This window comes from Balaenoptera ricei, chromosome 3, assembly GCF_028023285.1.
Source record: "Balaenoptera ricei isolate mBalRic1 chromosome 3, mBalRic1.hap2, whole genome shotgun sequence".
NCBI classification, from domain to species: domain Eukaryota; kingdom Metazoa; phylum Chordata; class Mammalia; order Artiodactyla; family Balaenopteridae; genus Balaenoptera; species Balaenoptera ricei.
The window spans coordinates 169,847,077-169,864,604 of NC_082641.1; the positions used below are offsets into that span (position 1 = coordinate 169,847,077).

The 17,528-nt window shown below is 49.5% G+C and overlaps 1 protein-coding gene across 3 annotated transcripts in view; it reads right to left on the reverse strand.

Moving 5' to 3' along the window:
• Positions 1-2,094: 2,094 nt before the first annotated feature.
• Positions 2,095-17,528, reverse strand: part of PGPEP1 (pyroglutamyl-peptidase I) — a 45,281-nt gene continuing 29,847 nt past the window's right edge. The window contains exon 5 of one of the 3 annotated variants that reach the window (XM_059918092.1): positions 2,095-3,002. In XM_059918092.1, coding sequence (XP_059774075.1) covers positions 2,339-3,002 — 664 coding nt within the window. In that variant the 3' untranslated portion in view covers positions 2,095-2,338. Of the gene's footprint in view, positions 3,003-13,297; positions 15,736-17,528 lie in introns of those variants that run through there. The other 2 variants (XM_059918094.1, XM_059918093.1) reach the window with 2 other exon arrangements.

Here is a 17,528-nt window from a genome sequence, read left to right on the forward strand (position 1 = left end):
GGTAAAATACATATTACATGAAATGTATCATTTTAACCATTTAAACATGTGCAACTTAGTGGCATTTAGCACATTCTCAGCGTGGTGTAACCATCACCATTATCTATTTCCAGAACTTTCCCATCACCCCAAAAGGAAACCATGTCCCCATGGGCAGTCACTCCCCATGCCCCCTCCTCCAGCCCTTGGCAACCACGGAAACTGGCCCCAGAGAGTTAACAGAAGCAGATGACTAACAGGAATTCTTGAGTTTGTCTTGCAGAGCCACAGATAGGGGAACAGCTTGTTGAAACCTCTCTGCTTGTAAACTGCCTTCACTGATTAAGCTTGCTTTAGTTATTTTTTCTTTCATTCTTTTCTTCCTCTCTTTAATTGCATATCTTCCCAGAGTCACGTAGCCCAGTTGTTTTACAGGAACTTGGAGTCAGCTCTTGTTCAACTAAGGCTGATGGGGACCACTGACCCCAAAGCTGGACCCGTTCAAGTGTTGGATGAATGGCCTTTTGACGTCAGAAAACTCCACCCTCAGATCATGCTAAGTACCTCCATTTTTTTTTTTTTTCTTAAATTTATTTATTTATTTATTTATGGCTGTGTTGGGTCTTCGTTTCTGTGCGAGGGCTTTCTCCAGTTGCGGCAAGCGGGGGTCACTCTTCATCGCGGTGCGCGCGCCGTGCCTCTCACTATCGCGGCCTCTCCCGTTGCGGAGCACAGGCTCCAGACGCGCAGGCTCAGCAATCGTGGCTCACGGGCCCAGCCGCTCCGCGGCATGTGGGATCCTCCCAGACCAGGGCCCGAACCCGCGTCCCCTGCATTGGCAGGCAGACTCTCAACCACTGCGCCACCAGGGAAGCCCACCTCCATTTTTGAAGATGCAGAAAAATGTAAGCCAGATACGCCTGTGCAGAACACCGATTACCTCACCTTTTCCCCTACCTCCAATCACCTTTTCCTATGCCCAAGACCACCCTGCTTCTCCCATAAATATCCCAACCCCCTCGCCTTCGGGGAGGCAGATCTGAGACTTGTTCTCCCGTCTCCTCGCTTGGCTGCCTTATGAATAAATTCTTTCTCTGCTGCAAACCTCAGAGTCTCAGTGTTTGGCTTGCTGTGTGTCAGGCAAATGGACCCAGTTCGGTAACACTGGTATCAACATGTGTGTACAAGTTTTTGTTTGAACACCTGTTTTCAGTTCTCTTGGGTATATATCAAGGAGTGGAATTGCTGGGTCATGTGGTAATTTTGAAAGTAGCAGGAGAAAGCTACTTATCAAGTACAAGGAATCCTCTATAAGATCAACAGCCAGTTTCTCATCAGAAACCCTAGACTCCAGAAGGCAATGAAATGACATATTTAAACTGCTGAAAGAAAAACTGTTGACCAAGAATTCTATATCCAGCAAAACCGTTCTTCAAAAATAAGGGAGAGGGAATTCCCTGGTGGTCCGGTGGTTAGGACTTGGCGCTTTCACTGCCAGGGCCCAGGTTCAGTTCCTGGCTGGGGAACTAAGATCCCACAAGCCATGCTGCATGGCCCAAAAAAAAAAAAAAAAAGAGAAGGAAAGAAAAAGGGAGAAATCAAGACATTCTCAGGTAAGCAAAAGTTGAGGGAGTTTGTTACCATTATACTTGCCATGCAAGAAATGCTAAAGGGAGTCCTGCCGGTTAAAATGAAAGGACCCTAAACAGTAACTCAAAGCTGTATCTAAGACTTGAAGGGAGAAGTAAATAGTTCTACAGTAACAGTTGGAGACTTCAATACCCCACTTTTAATAATGGATAGAACATCTAGACAGAAGATTAAAGATATGGAGGATTGAGCAACTCTCTAAACCAACTAGACCAAACAGACATCTATAGAACACTCCAACAGCACAATACACATCTCTATCAAATGCACATGGAACATGCTCCAGTATAGATCAGCTATTAGGCAAAAAAGCAACTCTCAATACATTTTTTGGCATCATTTAATTTTATTTTTTATTGAAGTATAGTTGATGTACAATATTATATAAGTTACAGGTGTACTCTCAATAAATTTTAAAAGGCTGAAATCATCTCCAGCTACAATGGAATAAAGCTAGAAATCAATAACAGAAGGAAAGCTGGAATGTTCACAAATATGTGGATATTAAACAACACACTCTTTTTTTTCCGCTGCAAAAAGTTTTATTGTATCCATTTGGTCCAAGGCTTGGGAGAGGGCTCCAGGGTGGTTAAAAAGCTGCCTAGTGGCTGCAGAGACGGGCTTCAAGCAGAAGCCCTGACACCAGAGGGCCTCCTCAAAGGCTTCTGGGCTCTGGAGGCTCCTAGTCATGCTTGAGCGTGAGTATTTCCTAGAGATACTCGCCCAGCCCAGCCTGGGGACCAGCCAGCCTGTGGAGGTTGGTCAGGTGGTCACCCATCTTCTTGATGAGTTTCACCTCCTCATCTAGGAAGTGGCTCTCCAGGAAGTCACAGAGGTGGGGGTCTGCATGGGCAGAACCCAGGGAATGCAGATCCAAAAGGGCCTGGTTCAGGTTCTTCTCAGTGAGAATGGCGTCTTCCATAGCGTCCTGGGTTTTACCCCACTCATCCTGAGATGGCTTCTGCACATCCTGGAAGACGGCGCGGCCGCCGCGCTGGTTTTGCATTTTCAAGAGACACTCGGAGCCCTCGCACTTCTCTTCGGCCAATTCGAGGAAAAAGTGGCCCACGCCCTCCAGAGCCACATCGTCGGGATCAAAATAGAAGCCCAGAGAGAGGTAGGTGTAGGAGACCCACAGATGCATGTTGACCAGGTGGTTGATGGCGGCCTCCACCTCAGTGGAATAATTCTGATGAATCTGGGAGCTCATGGTTGATCGGTAATAAGGAGTTAATCTCGAAAAACGGTGTTGGCTGGTCCCGGTGACCGAGGATAACTGAGTGGCTGATTCTGAAGATTGCGACTGGAAAAAATGTTGGAGGGTGGTCAGAGGCTGGAGCAAAGGGTGGCCCTGGGTCTGTTCCATCCAAACACTGTTGAAGCAAGAGACAGATGCACAGGACTGCTGAGCACACTGCTAACACACTCTTTTTTTTTTTTTAATTTTTTAAAAAAAATTATTTATTTATTTATTTATTTATTTATTTATTTGGCTGTGTTGGGCCTTCATTTCTATGAGAGGGCTTTCTCTAGTTGCGGCAAGCGGGGGCCGCTCTTCATCGCGGTGCGCGGGCCTCTCACTATCGTGGCCTCTCTTGTTGCGGAGCACAGGCTCCAGACGTGCAGGCTCAGTAGTTGTGGCTCACGGGCCTAGTTGCTCCGCGGCATGTGGGATCTTCCCAGACCAGGGCTCGAACCCGTGTTCCCTGCATTGGCAGGCAGATTCTCAACCACTGCGCCACCAGGGAAGCCCCTTACACTCTTAAAGAAACGATGGATCAAAGAAGAAATCACGAAAGAAATTGGAAAATACTTGGGGCTGAATGAAAACAAAAATACAACACGTTAACGAACCAAACTTGGGTCCGCTCGCCCACGTGCAGTAAAGCCAATCTATTGACACCAGGTTGTAGTGAAGGAAAGTGCAGTATTTGTTGCAGGTACCAAGCAAGGTGTCCAGGTAGCTAGTGTTCAAAACACCTGAACTCCCTGGTGGCTTTCAGGGAAAGGTTTTTAAGGACAAGGTGAGGGAGGGGGGTTGTGGGTGTGTGATCAGCTCATGGACATTCTTCTGATTGGCTGGTGGTGAGGTAATCGGGAGTCAACATCTTCAACCTTCTGGTTCCAACTGGCCTGAGGTCTACGTGCTTGTGGGCAGCATACGGTTACCCTCTTCCACCTGGTGGATGTTTCAAGTATCTGAAAAACAGCTCAAAGGACGTGGCTCAGAATATTATCTATAGCCCTTGAGATGGAACTAAATGTTCTTGACTTTGCTAAATGGCTAAACTAGTATTATTTTGCCTTGCTTGACTGTTTTCCCTCCTTTCTGCATTTTCTCACTTCTCTGATTAAATTTATGCTTTGGAACTTGAGGAAGGCCTAGGAGCCTAATTTTCTTCTACAGACGAGAGGCAGGCGGAAGACATGGTGGGGTCATGGTGGGGGGGTCTGTCCCAGGAAGGCCCCATAGGGTCCTGGTCAATTATAAACATCCTAAAAGTTATCAAGAACCTAACTTTATACTTTGAAGAAGTAGGAAAAGAGGAGTAAACTATAAATCAAAGGTAGTAGAAGTTAGGAAATCATAAAGATTAGAGCAGACATAAATTAGAGCATAAAGATATAATAGAGAGACTTCCCTGGTGGCGCAGTGCTTAAGACTCTGCCTGCCAATGCAGTGGACACAGGTTCGAGCCCTGGTCCAGGAAGATCCCACAGGCTGTGAAGCAACTAAGCCCGTGCGCCACAACTACTGAGCCTGTGCTCTAAAGCCCGCGAGCCACAACTACTGAGCCTGTGTGCCACAGCTACTGAAGCCCATGCGCCTAGAGCCCGTGCTCTGCAGCAAGAGAAGCCACCGCCATGAGAAGCCCGCGCGCTGCAGCGAAGAGTAGCCCTCCCGCTCGCCGCAACTAGAGAAAAGCCCGCAAGCAGTCATGAAGACCCAACTCAGCCAAAAATAAAAATTAATTAATTAATTAAAAAACAAAAAGAACCAAAAAACTTCGGGATTTCCCTGGTGGTCTAGTGGTTAAGACTCTGCGCTTCCAATGCAGGGGACGCGAGTTTGATCCTTGGTCAGGGAGCTAGGATCCCATATGCCACGCTGTGTGACCAATAATAATAATAGTAATAAACCTTCCAACAGAGAAGTCCAAGACCAGATGGCTTCACTGGTGAATTCTGAATCATTTATGGAATAATACCAATTTTTATCTAATTCTTCCAAAAAATAGAAGGGGAAGTGACAGTTCTAACGAGGCCAGAATTACTCTGATAGTAATGACAGGTAAACATGTTGCAAGAAAAGAAAATTACACACTGTGAGATAATAGGAAAAAAAAAAAAACAAAATATATATATATATATATATATATATATATTGGTCTCTGCCCCCGGTTCCTGGCACAGAGCTCCTGAAAACCTTGTAACTTCCTACGTGATAAGAACACTAAGAGCATCTTTTGTTCTAATATTTGGTCTTTGACCCTAGTTCCTGACACAGAGTTCCTAGATCCTCTGGAATTTCCTGGGTGATAGGAGTGTCTTTCGTTGTAATGACGGGACTCTGGGTGGGCTCGTGGATGGCTCCTGGATTGGGGCTGGTCACCAGAAGGGCCAAGCCATGATTAGGAGTTTGGAATTTTCAGCCACACTTCCTCCCCCACCATTCTCCAGAGAGGGGGAATGGCCTGAAAATGGAGTTAATGATTGATCATGCCTACGTGATGATGCCTCCATAAAAATCCCAAAAGTACCGGGTTCAGAGAGCTTCCGGGATGGTGAACACATGGAGGTGCTGCAAGAGAGCATGGAAGCCTTGCACCTCTTCCTGGACGCCTTGCCTTCCATATCTCTGTATCCTTCTCGTCTTCTTCTTCTTCTTCTTCTTCTTTTTCTTTTTGGCTTAAAACAGTAGCAATTTATTTTCTCATAGTTCTGGAGGATACAAGCCTGAAATCAAGGTATTGATAGGGCCATGCTCTTTCTGAGATCTATAGGGAAGAATCCTTCCTTGCCTCTTCTAACCTCAGGTGTTTGCCGGCAATCCTTGGTGTTCCTCGGCTGGTAGATGCATCACTCCAATTTCTTTTTTAATTTAATTTAATTTAATTAATTAATTTATTTTTGGCTGCGTTGGGTCTTCGTTGCTGCGCGTGGGCTTTCTCTAGTTGCGGTGAACGGGGGCTACTCTTCGTAGCGGTGCGCGGGCTTCTCATTGCCGTGGCCCTCGTTGCGGAGCACGGGCTCTAGGCGCCCGGGCTTCAGTAGTTGCGGCGCACGTGCTTAGTTGCTCTGCAGCATGTGGGATCTTCCTGGACCAGGGCTCGAACCCCTGTCCCTGCGTTGGCAGGGGGATTCTTCACCATTGCGCCATCAAGGAAGTCCCGAGATACCATTTTATACCCATTAGCATGGCTATTAGCAAAATAACAAGTGTTGGTGTGGAGAAATTGGAACCCTCTTGGACCTCTGGGGGAAATGTGAAATGATGCAGCTGCCGTGGAGAAGTCTGGCATTTCCTCAAAAAGCTAAACACAGAATGACCATATGATCCAGCAACTCACTTCTGGATATGTATTCAAAAGAATTGAAAGCAGGGACTCAAACTGAGCTTGTACACCAATGTACACAGCAGCACTATTCACAATAGCCAAAAGGTGGAAACAATGCAAATGTCCACCAATAACTGAATGGATAAACAAAATTTGGTATATCCACACAATGGACTATTACTCAGCCATAAAAATAGAACGATGTTCTGATCCATGTTACAACGTGGATGAACCTTGAAACATTATGCTGAGTGAAATAAGCCAGTCACAAAAGGACAAACATTATATGATTCCACTGATATGAAATGTCTAGAATATGCAAATTCATAGAGACAGGAAGTCGATTTTAGGTTACCAGGGGCTGGAGGAAGAGGGGGGAGAAATGAGGAATTATTGCTTAACAGTTACAGAGTTTCTGTTTGGGGGGTGATGGAAAAGTTTTGGAAGTAGATAGTGGTGACGTACTATGTGTATCCTCAACATTTCAGATGTACTTAATGTCACTAACAGTCCACTTAAAAATGGTTAAAATGGCAAATTCTATGTATGTTACATATATTTTACCACAATACAAAAATGCAAATTAAAAAAACTTTATAAAAATGGTATCACACTGTTACAATTATTTTCACTCAAGGGTCTAGATTGGAGATTTTTGCCTGCAAGTCTGGCTCATCTTTTTTCACTGCTGCGTAGTACTCCACCGTAAGAACACACCCTAACATTTCCCTAGTTTCCAGCTCCTTCTTATTATGAACCATGCTGCTGGGAAGGCATGCACATGTAGGTTTCTCTGGGGTTCACACTAGGACCAGGAGGGAGGGTCCGGCCATCCTCAGCTATGTTAGCATGGCCAAATGGTTCTTCTGAGTGGTCAAGCCAATTCCCATGCCCGTCACCAGTGACTCTGTCCCCTGCCTAAGAGTGAAATGGGATCTCAGTGAATTTTTTTCCCTGATGACTAGATTGAGCTTCTATTTATTGGTTGTCCTGGGTTCATCTTCCCAGAATTGCCTTTTCATGCCTGTACTGCATTGAATAGTATGTCCCCAAATTCATGTCCACCAGAACCTCAGATTGTGACCTTGAGGGTCTTTGTAGATGAAATTATTTACATTAAGATGAGGTCATACGGGAGTAGGGTGGGCCCTAAATCCAATGACTGATTACTTTGTAAGAGGCCACATGAAGATGGAAGCAAAGATTGGAGTGACGCAGCCACAAGCCAAGGGACGCCGACCAGTGCCAGAAGCCACCAGAAGCCAGGAGAGCGGCCTGGGACCAATTCTCCCTCACAGCCTCCAGCCCTGCTGACACTTTGATTTGGGACTTCTGGCCACCAGAACTGTGACAGAATAAATTTCTGCTGTTGTAAGCCGGAAATGTAAGACCCAGTTCGTGGTCATTGTTATGGCAAAAACAATGCCATCTGCCCATTTTTCTGTGTGGTGTTTTTTCTTTCCGTCTAGTGTGTCTGGTGGAGTGGGGGCACTTCATATGTCCTGGAAGCTATTCCTTGGTCAGTTAAATGCATCGCAGGTATCTCCTCTCTGTCCCTGGCTTATCTTTTCAAATTCTTTATGGATTTTTTTGGTGGCCGAAAGTTTGAAATTGTGACTGATTCCAAAGGACTGTCCCAAAAGTATTCATTTTTTTCCTTGTCAAGAGCAGGTTTTCATTGTTCAGGCAGTTAAGCCCGGGGTATAATTCTCTCTCTTCCGTGATGCTCCCAGCCGGCCGTGACTTTCCTGCCTTCGGGGTTTGGGCCTCTGCCAGCGCCCCTTCCTCTCAAAATCAGATCTCAGTGACGGAAGAATGGGGACAGCTGAGTGTGAGTCAGCAGGGCCCGGGCTGCAGGGGGAGCGGGGGACGGAAGTGGTCGGCTCAGGCCCTGGGACCGGCTGTGCGGATTCCTGGCTGCGGGTGGTCACCAGCACAGCCCAGGCCAGGCAGGAAGTGGGTCAGCTGAGGCATCAGGCTTGGGGCCCCACATGCTCACTGCCCAGAACCCCTAACCCCCCACCTCCCGCCCCCGCACACCCCCCTCCAGCTCCCTGGTTTGCATGCCTGCTCCGGTAATGGTTTCACTGACCACAGTGTGCATTTATGGAGCGCCTGCTGTGCGCTAGGCCCTGGTTGAGTGTGGACCCCCAGCCCTGGCAGGTGGCTGGGGAAATCAGTTCCCTGACACTGGGGGAAACTGAGGCCCAGAACAGGGCAGCCCTGTGCATGACTCACACAGCGTGGTGTCCCAGTCACCCAGCATCCCAAATCCTCCTTGGCTGGCTGGGGCCCTCTCCACCTCTAGGTGTCCTCACCCTAAACATGGCAACTTAGAAGAAAAAACAGCTAGGAAGTTTCCACATTTTCTCTCTTTGCCTCCCTCAGTCCCTCTCTCTCTCTCCCTTGTTCTCTCTGCATTTCTGTTTTTCAGTTTCTCACCACAACCCCCATCAGTGTGTGTGTGTGTGTGTGTGTGTGTATGTGTATGTGTGTGTTGGGGGTGGGAGCAGCCTGAACGCACCCCTCCTCTCTTCCAGGGGACCAGGACATGTCTGGGCAGGTCTGGGCACTCCTTGTAGAAACTGCTGAATGCCTAGTGGCAAGATGCCAGGGCAGGAAGTAGCCAGTAGGAAGGTTGAAGAGGGTGTGCGGGAAGGCCTAGTTTGGGATTTCTGGTGTGGTACTTTGCCCTTCTTACCCCCACCCAGGCCTGTCACAATCAAAGTGTCCCAAGATGACCTCAGCATCTTCCCCCAAAACTTTGGGTTTTGAGGGATGCATAGGAGTTCTCTAGGTGTAAATGGAGGAGGGGGGACTTCCAGGCAGAAAAGACAACCTGGGGTCAGCAGAGACAAGGGAAAAGGGGTTCAGATGTCCAGCAGAGGAGTCTGGCTTTCTCCTGTGGGCCAAGGGGAGCCACCGAGGGTGTGAGAGGTGAAGAGGGGCCCAGGCAGATCCCTGGAACGGGATGGACTCTTGTCTGAGACCCTCACCTTTAAGACCGAGAACATCCAAGCCAGAGCTGAGGGAAACTCTGTTGAATGGGGCCAAGCCTTACCCTTGAATGAGCCTCCCTGAATATGCCTTACACCCTTCAGCTGCCTATCTGTCCCCCATCACAGCTGGGACCCCTGCACTGTACTCCCAGCCTGGGAGCTGCTGGTTTCCTGGTGTGTCCCCAGTCCAAAGCCCAGAGCACAGTAGGTAATTTATAAGTTCCTGGAACAGCCAAGAGGAGATGGGGCTCTAGAGGCAGCGAACAGGCAGGGTGGGGGTCTCAGCTGGAGGAGGTGCCTGGCCTTCAGGGGCGTGTCATCCCCCTTCCCCTCCCCGGAGGCTCCTGCACCTCCCTGCACCCCCTGTTGGCCTCAGAATGTAACACCCAGCACTGACCCTTCTCCTCTCTCCTGTAGCTTATTGCACACCTATTACGTGCCCAGTGCTGTTCTGGGTGCAACAGACACAAGGGACCCCAGACAGACCTGCCTGTCCTCCGGGACTCCCATAGAACTAGTCAGTTACTACCCAGAGTATGTTGGCATGGGGGTGGGGGGGAACCAGGCAGCTATGGGAGGCAGAGGAGGTACCTGGACAGCCAGGAGGGCTTCCTGGAGGAGGAAATAATAGTAGTTGTACTTATTAAGTAAGTACTATGTGCCAGAGCTGTAAAAGCAGAATCTCACTGAACTCTCACACAAGGCCCATGAATATGGGGAACTGAGGCTCAGGGAAGTGGGCCTCAGATCGTCCCCAACCTCTCAGCTTCTCATAGCCTTTGGAATAACACCCAGACCACTCGCCAGGCCTTGAGACGCTGCGCCATCAGCCCTGCTACCCCTCCCACATCCCCTCCACACACAGCCTCCCCTCTTGGCCTGCAACTTGTAGGGTACAGTTGAGGTCAGGGGGTTTCTCTCTGGGCAGCATGGACAAGGGGAGGCGGGGGTTCCCGTTGAACCAGGGAGGTGAGGGGCGATCTCCAGGATTTGGGAAAAGGATCCCCCATGTAAAAAGGACACAGCCCCTTCCAGTGACCACAGGAGCATCTATATGGTACACCTGGGACCCTGCTCACACCCCGGGGCCGTGGAAAGAGCCAGCCTTAGAAGCAAAATCACCGTGCTATAGACACCTCATCTTGGGGTGCAAAGACCTTGGGGGCTCAGGGAGTTGGAGGGGGTACCCCCTCCCCTGGAACCCATGTTCCCAAAGACAAGCCATTTCCTTACTGCTGAAGCCCCTTCTTCTTTGAAGGCCACTGACTCTGGAGTATCCCCATTCCTGCTGAGGACAGACACGGGGGGATGACCGAATCCTGTTTCCAGTGTTCAAGCTGCTCAGTCCAGAGAAGCTGGCTTGGGTTCACATTCCCACCCCTCGTCTCCTTTGGACAAGGGGCTTCAACTGACAGAGCCTCAGTTTCCCCAGCTGTAAAAGGTGGTAATACACCTTCCCCACAGGGGAATTCTGCACACGCTGGGGGGTCAACATGATCACGATTCAAATCCCACCCCCCACACCCCCTTGCTGTGTGACCATAGGCAAGTTACTCAACCTCTCTGTGCATCAGAACCAAGGCAGTGGGTTGTAGGAGGTAGAACACTCAGTACAGAAATCCTCTCATCATTATCCATTCAGCACACTCATTGCAGTGGCCACACACCAAGTACCAGGTCACACACCAAGCACCAAGGACAGAAATACTGGTGATTTGAGGCCCCCTCTGCCAGTTGATGACCTCAGGTTGAGGATGACCCTGGCGGATGCCAGCTTCTCACAAAGACACACAAGAAATTGCATATTTCAACTGTTTTATTTGCTTTCTGGGGTGTCAAGTTTGGGGTCTCCCAGGGCCCAGCCCCCAGCAAAGTCTGGTAGACCCTTGCCCGGCCTGGGGTCCTAGACACAGGGCTTTCAGACAAGGCACTCATAGGAGTCTCCGTGGATTCAGGGAGAAGCCACCCTGAAGCTGCAGGGGCTGGACCCTCCTTTGGGGACAGAACACAGGGTCACCTTCAGCAGGAAGGGTTTTTCCTAGAGAGAGATTTAGGACAAGATAGAAACCTGAGATGTTAAGGGAGCCCTGGAAACATGCCTGGGCAGGAGGAAGGCCAACTCTGTTTCCCACGATCCAGATGGGTCTCCCGTGGCATCCAGCCAGGCCTTGGGAGCAGAGAGCCCAATTCCAAACCGGCTTTCTCTGGGATTTCCTCAAAGTGTGCAGGACACAAAAGCCACTGGCCCCAGGTCCCACCCCTGCAAACGGCTTGGGTGAGGCCGGTCTGGGCAGCGGGGAACCAGGGCCTGGGGGTGCTTCTCTCTTTCCCATCCTGTCCCCTTTCTCTGTTCCCCATGTGTACTGCAGAGGCAGGCACTTCTGTGGGTCTCTGGGCAGCTGAAGGGAAGCCTTGGGTGAGGAGAGGGAGGAGGAGAAACAGATTTTAAGTGGGGGGAGCAGCTTGGGCTGGACTGGAGCCCTTGGAGGTCTAGGAGCCCCTGAAACTCAAGCTGTGACAACTGCCCCTAAACTGGAGGACAGGATCTCGTAGCAGGTATGCCCAGTGTCCATCCAAGAACTAACTTTCAAGATGTGGATTTTTGGCAAATGTCCTTTCCCCTCAACAGCCATTCTGCTCTGGGTCTGAGGGGGGGACCCTGGCCTTTAACACACTTCCTCACTGTAAAAATGGAGATGTTTTTCCTCCCAGGGGCAGCCCTGGTCCCTTTACGAGGCACTTGTTCCATGAGAAGGGAAATTTAATTAGGGATATAAAAACAAAGCCCTTTTTAGCTCCCCACAAGTCTGTGGAGGCCATGAGACTCTTGGCCACGAGGGATGACCTGACAATAAGGCAGCTGCCTCTGCCTGTATGACCACCATCAGCGCCTCACGCTGGCTGCAGGCTTGAGAAGGCTTCCAGTGGTCTCAGGGCAGAGGCTGGGCCCTCAGAGAAGAATGGGGCTTTGTCCCACCATCCCCGAAGGGGACTTCTGGGTTCAGACACTCCAAGAGGTGAAGAGGTCAAAGGTCAACAGTCTAGACAGTGGCAGCAAAAAAGAGGCCAGTGTGGTGGGTGGATTTCCACGAGCAGCTCCCCTCTCCCTCCCGGTCACCCCTCGGGGGAACAGGCCTGTGGGTGTACATGCACACCCACTGGCCTGGCTTCCTGGCAGAAACTTCTAAGATAACAAAAAGGCATCAAGAGTATACTTTTCCAGTCGTCCCCTTGAGCAGGCCCTTTCTGTTCTAGAAGTTTCCATGCCAGCAAAGAGCAGGGTAGCTGAAAACTATTTTTCTTGCTGAAACTATCACAATCTGACCTTTCCCCAAAGACCTGGCACCGACTGGGAAGCCATGACCTCTGCCCGCCACCCCCTGCTGCCCCACGGCCCTGTCTCTCTCAGTGGCCAGGAGACCTTGGCTGTTCCTTGATTGGACCAGGTGAGCCAGGTGGCACCAAGCCCAGTCCACCAACTGGAATTGCTGCTTCTTCCCACCTTTCTTTCTATCCACTCTGTCTTATTTCTTTTTCGAGCTACGTACTCATATACAGACCACCGACCTTTTTGGTGGGAAGTGGGGAGCCAAAGGGGCTTAGAGAAGAGTAAAGTTATAAGGTGCAGAGGCTCTGGCATCTTAAAGGAGATGCCATCACCCGATGCCCACATCACTGTCTCTGCCCCCATCCCCCACCTCAGTACCCTCCACAGGGTTCACCAGAGAGAGGCCCCCTCCACTTTCCTATGAGTCCACCCCCAGCACCACCTCTCACCTTTCCCCCACCAGCCTTCCCACCACATCCCTCAGCCCATCCCTCCACCACTAACACTCACTGCACCCAGTCCTTCTGGCATTGCTCACCTCCGTACATGCCAAGCTGCACCCTCTTCACAGGCTCATGCCTTTCCCTATTCTGTGCCCCCGACAACCCAGACCCTGAAATGACAAGGCAGAAGGAATGAGACTTGGCCCCCCTCTTCTCACACAAGGACATTTTTGTCCGGGACCCAACAAATGCAGACAGATATACCATGGATTGAATGGCTGAGTTTGCCCCAAAGAGAAAGATAAAAGTAATTAAAACAGGAAAATTTCAAAGCTGGCAGGGAGCGAGTGAAATGTTTAATGGCTATCTGATTAAATAAAAATGAGCTATGTGCTCTGCATCATGAACAAGGACAGGGTTCTGGTTTGACTTGATGAGGAAATCTAAAACCATTGCAGGAACACAAAAATGACACACACACACTCAACAATGATCAGACAATAAATTATATCCCTAAGTTGCTAAACCACATGGCGCTTTAAACAGAGAAGAGAAGGGAGCACAAAAGAAAGATGAAAATGCAGAGTTTGGGGATGGTGTGTCTGGGTTCCGTGGGCACCCAGCTAAGCTCAAACCTGGCTCACTTCCAGTCTTCCCTCCCTACGCCAGCTTGCCTAGATCCATTTCCTCCTCAGAGCCCCACAGATCAGACCTTTAGAGAACACAGCTAGTTAGAGCTAGATGCCATTCTTAATAAGACCTCTGGGGGACCCCCTGGCCTTGAGCACCCCCGCATTCAAAAGAGCCACAACCTCTGCTCACAGAAGCCAGCTGAATGAGTAGATGCCATGACATCTTATGCTCCATATTTCTCAGGAGACTGCAAACTCGGACCAGGGATGTGGAGGGGGCATTTCTGGCAGAGGGAGGGCTGGCATGGAGAGGGGAGCTAGGTCCTGATCATTTTACCCTGCGGGCCATGGTACACACCCACTGCCATATGCTGACCCCACGTCACCCACCTGTGCCCACTTTTCCCCTCCAGAGAAAGCCCAGGACTCAGAAAATGCATTTCACTCAGAAACCTATCAACCTGGTCTCCAAGAGACCCAGCAGCTCAATGGAGGCAGCAACCGCCCTGGGCATCAGAACAGGAGGGAAAGAGGGCGAATGTTTAAGAAAACAAAACAAAACAAAAATCTCAGCTGTTTTCAAAAGAACTGCATGCTGGGAAACACCAACATGATCCAACACAGCATCAGACTCCAGCACGCTTCACACTTAGTGAAGCGATAAAACTGCGTGTTCTCCCAAAAAATAGAAGAATACTTCCAAAATGTGTGTTTTCCTCACGGTTGCTTCTGCCACCCCCTCTGTCTGATGGGTGTCAGGGTCCAGCTGAATTTAGTTGCCTCCTGGGAGATGTCACTCTCACCCCTGCTGGTAAGTTCAAAGTCACCGGGGAGTGAGATAAAAATTTACCAGGGAGTGAGATAAAAATTTACCGAGCCCTAGGCGCATCCAAAAACCAACTACACGAAGACTGCTGGCTGCCCCACCGCTCTCCTGCTCAAATACACCAGCACACATGGAGCTCAGCCCCCAGACTCCATTTTGGCCCTCTCCCCTTAAGGAAAACAAGCACCAAGACTGAAAATCCAGGTCAGATGTGGGGTAGGTTTGCAGCTGCTATGCATTTTTACATATTAAAAAAAAAAAAAAAAGTCATGTGCATGTTGAAATGAGAGTCTGCTTTCCCAGCGGCAGCCTGGCCCCAGTGGCCCCGTGGGTACAGCTCACAGCTTGGTCGTTGAAAGGATCAGCCAACCCTTTCAGTCTCTTGGGGCACCAGCCACCCCCCACTCCCCGTGGTCTGGCCATGGGCCCAGTGCCACCCCGCCGCGAGCAAGGGGACCTCAATGTCACTCCCAAAACAAAGATGTAGGTCCAGTGTTCAGGGCAGGAGGCAGAAGGGGCTGCACCCCAGGAAAAAGAAAAGACACTTTTGTGTTTGGCTAAAGCCCGCGTTTTAACCAAAGGGAATATAAATTACTCTGTGCCCAAACTAGCACTATTGTTTTTAAAAAGAGAATAAGAAAGAAAGAAAAAAAGCCATGCCAGATCCCAAGGCGGCCTTTGCCGGGGCTGTCCAGGCTGCTGGGACATGGATCAGGGTAAAGAGTCTCCATGAGGCTTTTACATTTGGGAAAAAACAGTCACGGACGGAGGGAACTCTGGAATCCCTCCACCACAGACTTAGAATGGCAGGTAGCCCCAGCCATAGGATCGCAGAAGAGAGACACCTGATAGGGGTTCTCTGCAGAAATCAGGACCTCCCGGCTTCCTGGCTGCCACAGCTGTATCCCCAGATGCAAAGAGAAATAGAGAAAAAAATCTTCACTGCGGCTTTCAAATCAACCAGTGCTTTTGCAGAGAAAAAGGGAGAGGAGGTGTGTAAGTTGGCATATTTGATCCAAAACAGATCCCCAGCTGATGGGCTCGTCCTTTCCAGTCAGGCCCCGGAGGGCGGACGTCTCTCTCAGGGTCCCTGGCAGAATGAGGTCTTGGGAGGCCTGAGCAGCAATCAGTGTTTGTGGCAACAGTTGAGTTTGCCTTCTGACTGCTCTAGGACATCCAGCATCTCCTCGATGATGGCCCGAAGTGCCCGGCCCAGCTGGTCTGCATTGTAGGGCTTGCCCAGAGGGGGCACGTGAACAAAGGCTGAGCGGCCGTGACTCTGGTACAGAGAGGTATAGTAGGCGAAGTCGCAGAGGTACCTAAGCCACAGGGCGTGGGGGATGGGAGGGAGACCAAATGGGGTCAGAGAGTGAATGTTCCATCGAAATCCATCATAAGACACCCCCCCGCCCCAACCTCACCAGTCATCCACAAGATGGAATACTGCTTCTCCCTCCCCAGGCCAGCAAATAAATAAATAAATAAATAACTCCAAGTGCTGGGGTGTATGTGGGGAAGGAAGCAGTGTGAGATGTTGCTGGTTGGGATGCAGATTGCCCCAGGGGAGGGCAATCTGGCAGGCTACAAAAATTACAAATGTGCAATATTCAATACTTTGTGATAAACCTTAACGGAAAAGAATATGAAACAGAATATATATATATCTCAATCACTTTGCTGTACAGCAGAAATTAACACAACATTGTGGATGAACTATACTTCAATAAAATTTTTTTTAAATAATTTTCTTAAAAATTACAAATGCATAGACTTTATGACCTGATGTTTTGAGTTTTTAGACTCTATCTCAGGAGCCATCTGCACAAGAGCACGAGAAAGATGAACAAGGTATCTGTTGCAGCATGATGTGTAAAAGCAGAAAAACAGGAAGCAACCTGCTAGGATCTGAATGTCCCCCCCAATCCCCTCCCACCCTGTGAGGACATGGCCAGAAGTCGGCAGTCTGCAACCTATAGGAAGGCCTTTATCAGAACACCGCCATGCTGGTGCCTGGATCTTGAACTTCCTTGCCTCCACAACTGTGAGCAGTAACTTTCTGTTGTTTATAAGCTGCCCAGTCTGGGGTTCTTTTTGGTTATAGCAGCTCGAACAGACTAAGACACCACCTAAATGTCCACTGAGAGAGGAGTGGCTTAATAAACTCTGGTTCATCTGCACAGTGGAATACTATGCAGCCGTTTACAAGGCAGGCAGTGGAGCCACAGGAAGACAGAACTCACTAAGACCCATGTCACATGCCCACAAGTGAAACCAAGGAAGGGAACTCTCATGAAAATGCACACCACGTAACCCCATCCACGTGAAAGCAAAGTGAAACAGGACAAAATTCGAAAGTAGTATGCCAAATGTCCTCATATGTATGGAAACATATGTGTGGGTGAGTAGGAAGGGTCACAATTTAAATCTCTGATTTAACCGAGGGATTCCTGGGGCGGGGGGAGGAGAGAGGGCAAGAGAATCTTTCACAACAGGAACGTATGAGAATATATTCTAGAATTATCTGAGTAACTTAAAATTAATTTCAGGGGAGTTCCCTAGTGGCCTAATGGTTAGGGTTCCGGGCTTTCACCGACAGGGCCCGGGTTCAATCCCTGGTCAGGGAACTGAGATCCTGCAAGCTGTGTGGCGCAGCCAAAAACAACAATAAAAATCAGTTTAAAAAAAAGACTGAGGGTTTCCCTGGTGGCGCAGTGGTTGAGAATCTGCCTGCTAATGCAGGGGACACGGGTTCGAGCCCTGGTCTGGGAAGATCCCACATGCCGCGGAGCAACTAGGCCCGTGAGCCACAACTACTGAGCCTGTGCGTCTGGAGCCTGTGCTCCGCAACAAGAGAGGCCACGATAGTGAGAGGCCCGCGCACCGCAATGAAGAGTGGCACCTGCATGCCACAACTGGAGAGAGCCCTCGCACAGAAACAAAGACCCAACACAGCCAAAAATAATTAATTAATTAATTAATTAATTAATTAAAAAAAAAGACTGAGCCCACGTGCCACAACTACTGAAGCCCATGCGTCTGGAGCCCGTGCTCTGCAACAAGAGAAGACACCGCAATGAGAAGCCTGCGCACCGCAGCGAAGAGTAGCCCCCGA